Here is a 14,403-nt window from a genome sequence, read left to right as displayed (position 1 = left end):
GGTATCAATCGTGCCCGGGGAAACAGTCTTCGCATGTGCTACGTCGTGACTAGGGTCAGCGCGTTGCGCGCATTTCACAATGCATGTTGTGTTGCTGAGAGCCTTGTGATGCTCGAATCTCTCAGCAACACTACATGCAAGATGGCTTATTGCGATAGTTGGTGCGCAAGTAAAAGCGTTTGCAGGTTGCGTACACAACGATGCCCAGTACATTAATCTAGAATGCTACTACATGTCATGTAGTAGCATCTACATTAATGTACTGGGCATGGATTGGAGTTAGCGATATATGTCGATGTAGATAAAGTGGTGTGTATGTATACAAGCATGCAGATTTACGGTTTGATTATGGCTTGCAACGTGATATGGAGTGAGACTGTGATGAAAGGGCTCAGCGACAGGATATGCAAGTAAACGCTAATGCAATATGACATGGAATTGGATTTCCACACGTACAGTAAGTACATCGTGAAACTAGAGGCTACAGGCGCCAGTCACGACATTTTGAACTGGCTTACAATGTAGGTAGTTTATGTTGTAGCGATGGCACACCCTAACGTTATGTACTACCGTAGTGGAATGCCAGCGCACCACTTCATGTACATCCCGCCACAATAATTCAACGCACAGCACCTAATAGTACTCCCTAATGTGAATGTGCTACTGCATTGTTCACATTGAGAGAGGGTATGCAATTAGGTGTTGTGATGTTGAATTATTGTAGAAGGGTGCCACAGAAGGGCATGCTAGGTGTTGACTATGTTGGGATTGCCCACCGCTGCGACTGTATCGATCTAAACTATGAGGGCTGTGAGTGGCGATGCAACCACTTCTTTTTACATGGTCCAACACACATCGCCTCTAGCACTCCCTGTAAATATTGCTGTGCCCCACATTCTTTCAACTTCTATCCACTAAACTTCACACTGCACACATGCAAACACAAGATAAGTCGCTTTGTTTTCACTCATCTGCATGAATGGCTCTAATCCTTGCAATCTCCAATTATGTTAACTAACTTAAATATGTCGTTGACTCCAACGATTCGAGTAACAAAATGATGTTGAGTACACTAACGTTAGCTACCAGTTAGTACTACGCAATGTTGATCGCCTAAAGTTAAGTGCATGAGGTAAACGAACAACGCTGTGCAGTAGCATCCACAATATAGATGCACGTTGTGTACCCATTGGTTGATATGCGAGTCGCCGCGACGTGATCGATAAGGGCGCAGCCGCTCACAAGGTGCCCTGCACGAGATATTCCAGTTTCAGGTAAAACTGGAATAATAGCGAAGCCTGGGTTTGGACGTTATCGAGATTGGAGGGGAGCACACCATGAAAGACGGCAACGACATGCCTCCAGTCCCCCATCTCCCCGACGACGTCGTGAATTACGTGTTGCTGCTGAGATGAGTTCAAGAATTGCCATTCAAGACCGAGTTTCTCAAGCGTGGCGGTCCTCGCTGGCCCGACCAACTACAGCCACGCAGCCTTTGGCACCATCTGCAGCAACTGGGCTGCATCAAAATCATGACGTACACAAGGCGTTGCTGCGGATGTTGCCGTGTTATCACTCCAGCTGCCGGCAAAGTAAAACGTCATGTTACGTACGACTTTGCCGACAGCTGGAGTGACAACGCAGTAACACCCGAACGCCTTGTTGTTGGTCGCGATGGTGGCACCTGCCACCACTACCACCATGACCACCACTACTGCCCCCTTGATCACGTCCACTGTCCCCCCATCACGACCTCTCGCAGCCCCGTGACCGCGTGCCCCCTTCGCGACCTGCGCCACCCTGTTCGCCACGTTGACCTCATCACTACTCGTGTCACTGTTGGCCCCGTCACCACGACCACCAAGGCGCCTACTGGACACCAACGACAAGCTTGAAGGCATACCCTCTAACGTAAGTACCAATGTACGCCCCTCTCCATCGAGGTCCAAATACTAGTACTAGTATGTGGTATAGATGCCAGTCCTGATGCTTTTATATAATCGGCGCAGTTTTCATCAGAATGGCGTGACGGTTAAGCTTTCAGCTCGTAAGGCAGAGGTTGCGGGTTCAAGCCCCGTTGAGGCACATAGCTTTTACTTCGTACTAGTACACCTTTCCTTCAACGTGCCGTGTCCATTACAGTGTAGATAGGACCGAGCCAAATGATTAACAAGTTGTCTGAATAGCGTGATGGTTAAGCGTCTAGCTATAAGGCCAGAGGTTGCGGGTTCGAGCCCTGATTGTGCCTTACTTTTTCACTCTTTTTACTTTGAGCATACCTTGTGAAAAGCACCCTCCTATTATATCGACTATGGCTCCGCGCATTGAATGAGGTTGTGCATGTTTGGATATTACATTATATCTGCAATTAACGCTGTAGCCGTCAATGGCATGTGCGTTAGAAAGCTAAGCAGCCCATTCAAGTACAGTACAAGAATTGACTGTGAATGCTGCAGCTTCCTAATACTAGTACAAGTATGGTAAGAGTAGTACATTTTACAGTTCACAGCCTACTGTATCACTAGTTTGATTGGCTGATTGTCGCACATACGTTCCTTGCAGAATGGTCGAGGAACGCTCTTTGTGATCGATCAGGTACATTAACCCATTGTACGCTGCGGGGCGGATGACCATCGGACTTCCTGCCTGATCGTGTTTTCAACTTGCCAGCTGAAAAGGGTATCGAAGTACTACGTAGTAATTAGAGTAACGTTACAGAGTACTGTCGTTACCGTGGAAACCATGTGGAACACGAACACAGTCACTGGTGATCAATACAAATACCAAGTAAAAATACTTCGTCGTAGAACAGGCCTCGTCCGCGTAGCGGCACAGCCTGCGGCCTACAGTATAGTGTACATTGTACAGTACAGTACCTGCCGTTTTCCCCGACAAGAGGAATCGATTCGATATTCGGTGAAATGCCCGATTGGGGCTCACTCCTCGCCAAGGACCACAAAACTACACGACCTCCGCTACCGAGGCGCGCAATTTTGTGGTCGGATCGCTGACTGGCTCCTACAGTACTGTATTAGGCCCTGTTCAGGCAACTTCACTAAGGCTTTTAAGCCTTCGTCTATTCGTTATTGCCGCGGATTTGATCTCCATGTCGACTGGTTGAAAGTTTCTCATTTGGATAACAATCCTGATTAATATCATACAGTCATCCCCCGATTTTTGCAGCCCCTACCAAATATAGTTTTACGGAGGTACTTATATGCAAGGGTTATATGAAGTCTTGGAGGAGTATACCTTCACACTAGGTAAGGATATTAATCACATTCGATGAGCAAAATCTAATCGTAAACATCAGAATACCCTACACGTTTTGTGAAATGTAGTCGTAGAATGTCTCAAAGCAAGTACACTCTCATTCTTACAGTAGAAACATCTAACAACGTCCTAGCTTGTTATCCAGTGCTCGAATTTATTCCGACAGCCATGTCATCGTGTATGTAGAGTTAACCACTTTGCAAGGATTCGCATGGCAAATGGACAACGCTCGTGATATTGTGATATGACTTGGGGCTGGCACCGCATTTGTGTTCCCAGTATTAATTTTTCAATAGCCTGTTAAATTGAATATTCCATGGGATTACACAGGATATTCGTTTATACCAGGCTGCAAAAATCGGGGATGACTGTTTAATACTTGGAAGTATCCAACCCGTTTACGTACGAATCGTACTTATAAGCGTTAGAAGAACATTCCCAAGGACTCAATAGAACACTGCATGTGTATTTGAATTTTGTCTGCATAGTGGTATATCAATCATGCCAACAAATTTAAATAAAACTGTAGTCGGAGATTATCCATCGTTATACTTCTAACGTTACGCATCTTTGCACGACCTATGTTGTGTGGGCGAAGCATTGCCACAGCACCTCTAAATGTACTACTTCGAAGTACTATTAATAGTACAGAAAACTGGTTTGGATTGGGAATGTTACCAGACGTACCCTAACGTAACTTTATGAGAGCGCCTCAACTTGCAGAACTAACTGTAAATAATGAGATAATTATTTACTACCCAAGATACTGTTTGAATGAGGGAATTACTACATATATCATCCGTATCGGTCCTACCCCCCGCCCGATGAGTACACGCGATGCTTAACACACAGTAATCCGAAGATACAAAGTTCCATATAGACCTCAAATTCTAGTGTTTTCGGAGAAGACAACTGTAAAACTGTTTTATGAGGGAATTGTCCTGCAGGCAAGCATTGACTACTAGTACCAGTAGAGTAGTTGAGAGTGTTCCGCTATCTGTCACATAAATCTCAATATGTCACCAAACGGAATAATGTTACTGTGCACTTCAAATACTAACAGTACTGTAGTAATCGAAGTATTGAACTGAGAGCCACGTAACCGTTGAACGGAAATCTGGTGAGATATTCCTGGTTTGGTCATTGGGTGTGCTGGCAAGTCAGAATTGATGATATGTTTCAATCGTACAACCTTTCGTCCCCACTTCAAGTTCACACTCGACGACTACAGCGTCAGTTTTGAATTTCCTTGCACGACCACTACCATGCGTCTTACAACTGCCCTCTTCGCCTTGGCCGCCCTCGTCGGCACTGCCTCCAGCCGCTTCCTTCTCGTGGGGTCTCAAACCAGCGGCGCGACCACCAACGACCCCGTGGGCATTTCCATTTACCGCACCGACGCCGCGGGTGGATTGACCAAGATCGGCCAAGAAACTGGCTCCACCACGGGCGGCGAGCCGACGTACTTTGCCTTGTCCAACGACCAAAAGTACTTGTACGTGACCAACGAACTCGGCAACGGCAGGCTCACCGCGTTTCGTGTACGTCGCGACAACAACGACGGCGGCGTCAACTGCGAAGATGACAGCAACAACGAAGATGACAACAAGGACAATCTGTCCCTCGACCTTCTCGGCTCGACCGCCACCAACACCAAGGGCCCCGTGCACGTGGTGCTCACCAACGACAACAAATACGCTATCGTCGCGAGCTACAGCGACGGGTCGGTGGTTGTGTTCAAGCTCAACCAGAACAGCACTGTTGGCGAGATCGTGGACAAGGTACAGTTCAAGGGTGGAGCCGCGTCGTATGGGACCCAATCAGGCCCCCATGCCCACTGCGTGGCCCTGAGCAAAGACAACTCGTACTTGTACGTGACGGACTTGGGCAACGATAAGATTATGCAGTTCAAGCTCAACAAGGGCAAGCTCACCGCCAACGGCTTCGTGGACACTGGTCGGGGGACGCTGCCCCGTCACTTAGCCGTGCACCCGAACGGTGACGTCATCTTCTTGATCACTGAGAGGACGAACGAGTTGGTCCGCTACGAAGTGCAATCGAACGGCCAGCTGTACAAGCCGGAGGCCGTGAAAACGTCGGAGAAGAAGGGCAAACAGTACGGGGCTGCCGTGCACGTCACGAAAGACGGCAAGTTCGTGCTCGTGTCCAACCGCGGCCTCGGCAATAGCGAAAACAGCGAAAACAACATCGTGGTCTTCGACGCCGCCACGTTGGAGCGCGTGTCCACGGGTCTCCTCCCCGTGGGCGCGTACCCCCGCGACTTTACAATCAGCGACGACAACATCGTGTACGTGGGCAACCAACACGCGAACAAAATTGTGAGCTTCCGCCTGCTCGAGAACGGCGCCCTCGTCTCCACCGGCACTAACTTTGCCGTGCCCAAACCCGTCGTGTTGTTGACCCTCTAAAAACAACACTACTAATAATCATACATTGATCGTATTAATTTCACTATTCGTGCAATGTTGGCCTTGTCCCTCAGGAGTACTACCATATAACCCCCGCTATGATTCTCCGGTTGGACCTGTACCGTATACCCCCCGCTTCAGTCAGTACTTATGATATCTCCGGTTGGACCTGAAACATTGATAGTACCGGTTTGGAACATACTATTAATGTACTGTATACTACATGAAAAATTTATGGTTCCGGTTGGGCGTGTACCTCATGCACAAAATGCCCCACGGAAACTTCCTTCACCACGTGGCATCGTACAGTGCTAGTAACGTTAGTTGACAACCTGATCGTTTTTTCAACTTGCCAGCAGAAAAGCGTATTGAAGTAATTAGAGTACAGTACTGTCGTTACCGTGGAAACCATGTGGAGTTCCATGCGCACTTAAAAGTAGTCGACAGCTGTGAGGGGGCTTCTGATAATATGTACTCCGGAGTATCGATTATGCAAGGATTTTTCTCAGATTTTAACATATTTTTATGCATAGAATGAAAAACGCGTTTATTAGATATGGAACTTTATATGTAATACGGTGAAAAATGACTCATGTTGAAACTTTTCAACATCGCTTTAGCGAGAATATCAACATTAAAGATGTGTTTAAATGCTCACTTTGTAGCTTGGCCTGTGAGCTACAATGTTCATATTAACTGTTTATCGCTAGCATTTATACAGCAATAATTATTCCCAATGGCCCCCTCACAGCTGTCGACCACTGTAAGGCCAATTCACAGTAAAATTCACCCAGTGTTACAAAATGTCCCCACTTAAACCCGTCCAAATCACTGCCAACTGACCACTAAGCCCGAACAGGGCCTTAGAGCATCTCCAACGGTAAATTCTAACCTAACGTAAAAATCCAATTTAAGATAACTTTTTTGGAGGCGTCGGAGTAGAATGGACATAACTTTTGAGTCCGTTACGATGTTTGAGTTTTGAATAGAGATTCCAATAGACAAGACGCGCATCTTTGACTTCATAATCGAAATATCAGTTTAGGCGATGAACTTCACAGGTAAATTTGTTACTTTCTAAGCATTTGTACTCACATTTTGATAACTAATTTAGGATAACTTTTTTTATCTTAAAGTCTTAAAGTATGTATGTGTCTGAGCATTGAAATTCTGTGTTTAGGGTAAGCGGTTACAACAGGTTGCATATAATTTATACAAAGGTACTGTTTTATAGAGTTAAATTTCTGTTGTGGATGGATGTCCACCGAGTTTAACACTCGACAAAACCTCAGATCCAACCCAATGTGACCCGTGTCGACTAGGGAACTTCAAACCCAATCTTGAATGACTATTATCAATGGCTTCTACGCCGTTTTTGCATTTCATTCAGGAATGGCCAGCATTATATGATAGAGGTTTTGACTCGAACGAATAACGAGGTGTGATTGGGCAATACAAGGTTATCCTAAATTGGTTAAGTTATCTTAACAGTAAATTGGTTTTTTACGTTATTGCTAAAGCATAGGTTAAAGTCAAACTTCGTTTTTACGGTTGCTATTTTGGCACTATCCGGACTTTTTAGAAATTTCGACTCGCAGAATTTCTATTTTCGCGTGAAATAGCAACAAACCCTCCGGATAGTGCAAGAATTTCTATTCTATATCAGTAACTTCGAATTGAAATAGAAATAAAAACATCGTTGGAGATGCTCTTAGAGCCTGTTCCAAGTAGTTTTCAAAATGGGTATTACCCAATCAAAACGCTCCCCAACTCATTCCAAAATCCATTTATCAAAATGGGGTGCATGACCCCATTTCATCCCATTTTGGGCAACTCAGCTATTTCCCGAATGACTGGCTAATAATGAATGCCTCACTATCCAATAAATGATCCCAATTTCATTTCAACTTTGCAATTTGACATCATGGACTCGACCAGTGCCGTGTGTGTTGCTGTCGTTGGCGCCGCTCTCATGTCGTGTGTCGGACGTAGCAACCGCACCCCTGCCATCAATACTGTTGTTATACCCAGTACCACGTGGCAACAAGTCAAGTCCGACGGCACATACGACGGATGGTTCACGCGCCACCTACGCTGCACCCGTCACACCTTTCTGCGCATTGCCGACAACATTATCTTGGCTTAGGATCTTGTCCACCCACCATTGCGTCATAACTATCGGTTCCGAATTGACGATCGTGTCGCCAGTACCATCCATTACCTGACCCACTCAGACGGGTTTGACACCATGGCGGTAGTTTTTGGTATCTCTAAGACACGTGCTTACGAATACTACAGCGAAGTCATTTTGGTCCTCCAGTTGTGCTTTCTTGCTGAGGTGGTCCACATGCCGCGCACCCAAGCTGATTGGGATGAAGTGCGGATGGGTTTTGAAGGTCATGGCTTCCCAATCGTCTACGGTACTCTCGATGGCAGCCTCATTGCAGTGACTCGATTCGCGGACTTTACTGGTTGGTATTGTCGCAAGGGTTTCACGGCGTTCAACATGCAAGCAGTAGTGGACCACCGCTTGAGATTCATGTCGTATTCTCTGCGCTCTGGGAGTCAAAATGACAACGCACTTTTCAACAACTCCAAGTTCGGGCAAACATGTCACCGTATGGTTCCACGCGGTGGTTGGTTTTTGGGAGACGCGGGCTACAAGTTATATGCACATATTATGACCCCGTACCCCATCAACGACGACATGACAAACGACGAGGTCAACTACAATCTTCTAGATAGTCGCACGCGTATGGCCGTTGAGCGCGCCTTTGGACGCTGGAAGAATCTGTTTCGAGTGTTTAAAACCGATCTCCTCCACCACCACCCCAACGACATGGCGCGAATGATCGAAGCCACGTTAGTGTTGCATAACTGGTTCATTGAATATGGCGTTCCTGACGAAGCTGCTGACGAAGCTCCGGATAATCCTGAGGATTATCCTGAGTGGATGCATATTGTCTTTGACAGTGACCGCAACCTTGTTGATGATGACTCGGCAATACGAGCTCGTGATAGAATCAAAGAATATTTAGTTGGTTTAATGTAATTAATACTAACGATGGATATGATCTGACACAAGTGAGAGCGTGTGGGGACTAGTGGGGACGTTTGGGGACGAGTAGTGGCGAAAAGTAAAATTGGATTGCATTTTTGTTCAACAAAGATACGTAACGTTATCTAAAACTTGCTTTTAAGAAACGCAAACAGCTCTACTTGGACTTTATTCGCTTCTTCAATGGAGCGCTTGGTTTCTTGAACGACTTCAACGAGTATGTTGATTCCCTTGTCGTTTTCGCCATTGTGGAGGTCACGATTGGAAGTCAACTTTGCAGCCTGCACAAGTCCATCGACCAAAGACTTTCCAAGTGTTTCCAGTCCCGCACCAATATCTACCTTTTGCTTCTTTCGTTCGCCTCGTTGGCGTTCAATTTCCTGTTGGATATCCGCCTTGCGTTTTTTCACATCAGCTACATCATCTACTTATCCAACACACATTAACAGTCTAGTGTGCAATAAATGACTTCGTCATAGTGTGTAAAATGTACCTTCGTCGCTGACGCTTTCGTTTGCTTGGGTTTCACGACCAAACTCGATTTCGCCCGGCCCATTCATGTCCGAAAACGCGAATAACATCTCATCGAAGTAGTCCGGCTTTTTAGGCTGCACCTCGTTGCCCGTCGCCGTTTCAGCATTCTTGATCTTGACGTAGTCGGACCGCAACGCACGGATCTTGTTCTTGAGCGAATCCACTGATACATTTACCATAATTTACATGACATGCATGTTTATCACGTGTTACCTTTGGGTTTGAGTCGAAGACAATATTAAACTGAAGCGCAAGCTTCGACCACAAGACGCCCAGCTGCTTCGTCGAGTTGTGTCGGTTGAATGGCGCCCGGTACACGGTGAACCGCAAATGAAGGAGCGTAGTGACCATCTCCGACGTATACGAAACTGACACTGACGTTGTCGATATGGTGTTGACCGGTGGGTCGACGGATGGTAGTGTTGGCATTGAACGCAGGAGCCTGAGCTCAGCCTCGAGCTCGGCCACTGGGTTTGCTGGGCTGCATTTCGAAAATGGCTATTTGACTGTGTTATTGACCAATCAGCATGCATCTTAGTCTAATGATTTTTGTCCAATCAATTATGGTCATATTTTATCGAAAATATCATTATGTAAATTGCATGGTTTGGCTGAGTCCACATGTGCGGCGAAGAATCGGCCGTTGGCTCATGCAGGTAGAGGTAGCTAGAGACCCTCCGCGAATGCGCTTTTCGGCGGAATAGTAAGATATGTACGTATGTGTGCGACCTAGTGAATATCACAGGTCTATGCGCAGTAGCGCTCGACTACCAGCTACACACAGCTTGCATCATCACACGGCTCAGCGACCACGGCAGCACTTCGGTCATGCTTTAGAGTCAACCACATCATAAATGAACCTAATGACTAACGATAGCGACGAAGCTGAGGCTCCAACCCGCGCTCATTGCGCATGAGCGACCCATTATGACAAAATGATGGCCGGATAAAGTCACCGGATAATTCTCATCGTTCAGTGTTGAAACGTTCAGTGATTGTTCAGTGAAGTTGCCCGAACAGGACCTTTGACCCTGTTCGGGCAACTGGTTCGGCCTGGAAAATCTCCTTCGAACATCTTGGTTGAAGTATGGCACAGAGTTCCGGATAAAAATGAATTGTAACTTCTAACAGAAAACACACAGCTTGATTGAAAACTACTGTAAGCTTACCGGTATAACATAGTACTACTACGTAGTACTCCACCTATTAATAGTACCTAAATACTAATCGAAACTAAAAAAATAAGCACAAACTTGGATCCGAACCGTGTACCTTGCGAAAGATAATCTGAAGCTCATCCGACTGAGCTAATCCCCATTCTGGTCGCTACCTGGTGGCCAGAACTGTGTGGAGTGGTTTGCCAGTCTACATTCACAACATCTACGCGCCCGTGGAGGCGCATCTCAGTGGCGCTTTCTTTGCCCTTTAGCCTCGTGACTTCGAACACGATGGCCTACACCTAGTGGGTGGCGCCTTCAATATGCCGCTACACACATCCCTCGATGCCACGACGCCCCATTCGAACCAAGCAAGTGGCAAACAGGACTGCGTTGAGTGGCTAACTTCACTTGGTGTCGTGGATGCGTGGCGCCAACCCTACTACACGGCTCTACAGTGGTCCTGGGCGTGTCAATCGACTTGATTATCTCTTCCTACATGACGAGCTGGTCTCTCACCTCAACCCCAAGGCTAAGTATGACCCAAACCACTTTGGAGGCGACCACCTCACCCACACCGCGACACTGTCGCAGAGCCCATCTACCACAACAAAGGGCTACTGGCGGCTACCACGGGAGTTGATAGCTGATCCCGACATCCAACGAGCCATCACCACGGAGGCCTCAGCGCTCCTTGACCGAATGCGAGCCGACGAGAGTCTCAACCATGATGCGATGTGGTATGGTTGGCTGAAGCGAATGCGCCGCCAGCTCATGAAATGTCATCGGCTACACACCCAATCGACCAAGGTACATCTACAACACCTACACTTCCGACTGGCGACAGCAAAGCGAGCCTGGCATACTATGGTGACCTGGCCACCCACGTTGCCGATGTAGCTGCAGCTCAGCTAGCCTACGACTCTGTTAAGGCCGAGCACAGTCAATATGCTCGCGACCGGTAATTCGACTTCCACGCCAACTCCAATGAACGAGGCACCTCTTACACTTCTTTCGGAAGCCACTGGGAACCAAGGTGTCCATCAACTGCGTCACAGTGGATGGCACGACGACCACAGACGTGTCCACAGTCCAACGTGCATTTACAGCCCACTGGCGATCCATCATGGCGACACCCAGAGAAGCCGGCCCGCCTGACCACCATCGCCGCCGTGCAGTTTTGGAGGTCCTGACGAAATGGCTTGCACTGGAGGACCGTGAGAGTCTCGACCAGCCCATTACAGCGCTCGAGCTGTGTGATGCGATGAAGTCGATGAATCCATCCAAGTCGCCTGGTCCAGACGGCTGGTCGGCAGGGTTCTTTCAGGTAGCCCCAGAGATCTTCTCGGAACTGTTGTTGTTGGTGTTCAGCTACCAGCTCACCCACCATGGCTGCCTACTTCCTCACCAGCGTCGCAGCGCCATCACCCTGCTGTACAAGAGTGGTGATAGAGGCCTGCCTGGCAACTACCGACCCATCTCCCTTATGCCAGTGGAGGTGAAAGTGTTGTCTCGTGCCCTGGCCTTCCGTCTCGCTCGTCATGCACCCCAGCTTATCCACCCAACCCAAGCTGTCTTTGTGCCCGGACGCAGACTCCACGAATGGTCCAAGCCCTCCAACACTACTGCACGTTGGAGGACCAAGACAGCTATGCCACGTTTCTCGATTTCTCGAAGGCATATGACATGGTCGACCGAACCTTCCTGTTTGAAGTGCTTGCGGAGATGAATATGGGTGCAACATTCATCTCCTGGGTGCGACTGCTCTACAATTCACCAGTGGCTCACCTCCTCTTCAATGGCACACTGGGTCCAGTCATCCGTCCAACCCGGGGTGTGAAACAAGGCTGCCCACTGTCATGCCTGCTCTTCGTGCTATACCTGGAGCCGCTGGGAGACATGCTACGCCAGCACCCTCATCTCGGAATCTCCCTACCACACGGAGACACCATGACCAGCATCATTTTTTCTCATGACTCGACACTCTTGTCGAAGGATCTGCCTGCTGCTGTCTAGCAGATGACCATCGTTGAGGAGTTCTGTGCTGTGTCTGGGGCGCGGTTGAACCAAGCCAAATGTCAAACTCTGGTTCTCAACGGCCACCTCGACCCTGCCGACACGGACGGCGGGGGCCTCCTGAACATTGTGCCCACAGGCCAACCCGTGAAGTACCTTGGACTCATGTTTGGCCACCAGCTCCCAGCAGACCACCAGCTCAACCTCGCCCACGAGAGGTTTATGGCCAGCTTCCAACAATGGGGCTGCCGTGCTCGTACGCTCCAAGGGCGTCGGTTGCTGGCCAATACTGTCATGCTCTCACTCTTGTGGCATGTTACGGCCGCTCTACCTGTGCCACCCGCCATGATGCAGAGCTGGCAGTCTATGCTCAACCGCTACATCCTCGACCGCAAGACTATTCCTACAGACCGTCACCGTCCTCTGCTGGCTGCACGCCTGCAGTTTGACTCGAAACTAGGCCGTGGGCTACCTCATTTGCGTCCAGGATCCGTGCACAACGTCTACACCTCCTTCAACGTGCCATGTCCCTGGCAACACCTGACCGTCCACTTTGGCAACCACTGGTATTACGCCAGTTTGAGAGGTCTATGGGTCGGCTCCATCGTGCATCCTGTCCATTTGACTTTTTATTATACCACCTCCACTACAAGTCGAAGTGGCTCATGCCGTGAGAACTACACCCTCTGTGGATAGATGTGTGGAGACAGTGGTCGGCTACACCGATGGCTCAGCGCATTCAGCTGCCCCTCACCCCAGCGACAACTATGCAGCTTCCAGTGTGGCTCACGACCTACGAGCCCACCATGTCGAATGGCAAATGTGCAGCTCGCATTGTCAACTCCCCCCCAACTCGACGGTGGTGTAGCCATGGTGCATACAACCAGTTACGATGTCTAGCCGATATCGTTGCCGTGCACGGGCGATGGCCCACCCGTCCGGAGTTCATGGTTATGATGTGTCAGGGCAACCCAGCGGCCCCAGTGGAGCGCGGCAACGACGGGCATATGCAATGGGCCCCAGTGTATCGCTCGGGGATGATTTACAACCATCTGACTTGCGTCTACGCCAGGGTCCAGGGACTCAGTTGCCCACCCCTGCCACCCCAACAGCTCGGCACCCCTTCTACGGCCAGGCGTATGGTGCTAGCCTTGGCCTATCATGCCCCAGCTACCGAGGCACATCACCCAATGTCCAGCACCGCCCGAGCCACCACTGCTGCCCTTCACAACTATGTCAGGCGTGTCCGACAGACCTGTCGGTTGCCTCCACCGGTGCATGGCGATGTGTGGCTACGCCTCCTGTTCCGCATGCTGCCTGTCAACTGCCGCTTTGCCTACCTCCTTGAGCGTCCCGATGCCATCTGCTGTGCTTACGGCTGTGGTGGAGTGGAAACCCAACACCATGCCCCACCCAGTATGGGCGTTTCACCGTGATGCCTAGAGGTGCTACGGGGTCACCTTTTCGTGGTCGACTATCTCGGACCATGACCTTTTTACGGTCAATGCGCGCGGCCACCAACGCCAGGATGCCCTCAAGACCCTATGGATCCTTCTCATAGCCTCAACCCTCCACCTCATATGGACCGAGCACAACAAGGTTCAGTATGAAGCGGCGACTCCGCTGCCTCCCCCAGCGTGGAATGAGCTATCGTTCCTTGGCTGGACGATGTCTGTCCGCCGATGGCTCCGCCTACAAGACCCCGACTGCCCTCTCCGTTCCTCTGTCCTCGAAGTCCTCCGCGTCCAATCGCCTTACCGACCGCTGTGGACCAAGTACCCCTACACGCTGCTCCTTGCGCCGACCTCTGCGACCGATCAGCGCCATTAGCGTGGACCCGTGTGCTATGAGACGTCAAGCACATACCAAGTCTAACTAACTACCAGAGCGTTTTAAGACCGCATGGTGTCCATCATCATCACTGCGTTGTTCCACG

At 49.1% G+C, this 14,403-nt stretch overlaps 5 protein-coding genes across 5 annotated transcripts; 4 read left to right on the top strand and 1 right to left on the bottom strand.

The window, feature by feature from the left end:
- Positions 1-1,337: 1,337 nt before the first annotated feature.
- On the top strand, positions 1,338-1,895 carry H257_17822 (hypothetical protein; the record flags this gene model as incomplete). The annotated part of the gene is made up of 2 exons (XM_009846765.1): positions 1,338-1,385; positions 1,437-1,895. The coding sequence occupies 2 exons, from the start codon at positions 1,338-1,340 to the stop codon at positions 1,893-1,895; spliced, it is 507 nt and encodes a 168-aa protein (XP_009845067.1).
- A 2,643-nt stretch (positions 1,896-4,538) lies between these two features.
- H257_17821 (hypothetical protein) lies at positions 4,539-5,702 on the top strand (the record flags this gene model as incomplete). The annotated part of the gene is made up of 1 exon (XM_009846764.1): positions 4,539-5,702. One exon carries the CDS (start codon positions 4,539-4,541, stop codon positions 5,700-5,702), a length of 1,164 nt encoding a protein of 387 aa, XP_009845066.1.
- A 2,248-nt stretch (positions 5,703-7,950) lies between these two features.
- On the top strand, positions 7,951-8,830 carry H257_17820 (hypothetical protein; the record flags this gene model as incomplete). Its single annotated transcript, XM_009846763.1, has 2 exons — positions 7,951-8,564; positions 8,788-8,830. 2 exons carry the CDS (start codon positions 7,951-7,953, stop codon positions 8,828-8,830), a joined length of 657 nt encoding a protein of 218 aa, XP_009845065.1.
- A 387-nt stretch (positions 8,831-9,217) lies between these two features.
- On the bottom strand, positions 9,218-9,773 carry H257_17819 (hypothetical protein). The gene is made up of 2 exons (XM_009846762.1): positions 9,508-9,773; positions 9,218-9,457 (listed from the first exon to the last, which is right to left on the bottom strand). Exons 1-2 carry the CDS (start codon positions 9,721-9,723, stop codon positions 9,317-9,319), a joined length of 357 nt encoding a protein of 118 aa, XP_009845064.1. The 5' UTR covers positions 9,724-9,773; the 3' UTR covers positions 9,218-9,316.
- Positions 9,774-12,470: 2,697 nt separating this feature from the next.
- On the top strand, positions 12,471-14,297 carry H257_17818 (hypothetical protein; the record flags this gene model as incomplete). Its single annotated transcript, XM_009846761.1, has 3 exons — positions 12,471-13,053; positions 13,164-13,855; positions 13,911-14,297. The coding sequence occupies 3 exons, from the start codon at positions 12,471-12,473 to the stop codon at positions 14,295-14,297; spliced, it is 1,662 nt and encodes a 553-aa protein (XP_009845063.1).
- Positions 14,298-14,403: the final 106 nt, after the last annotated feature.

The sequence above is a fragment of the Aphanomyces astaci genome (genome assembly GCF_000520075.1).
Source record: "Aphanomyces astaci strain APO3 unplaced genomic scaffold supercont1.121, whole genome shotgun sequence".
Taxonomy (NCBI): Eukaryota; Oomycota; class Saprolegniomycetes; order Saprolegniales; family Verrucalvaceae; genus Aphanomyces; species Aphanomyces astaci.
Note: the sequence above shows the minus strand (reverse complement) of the source record. Positions and strands in the feature narration are given on the sequence as shown.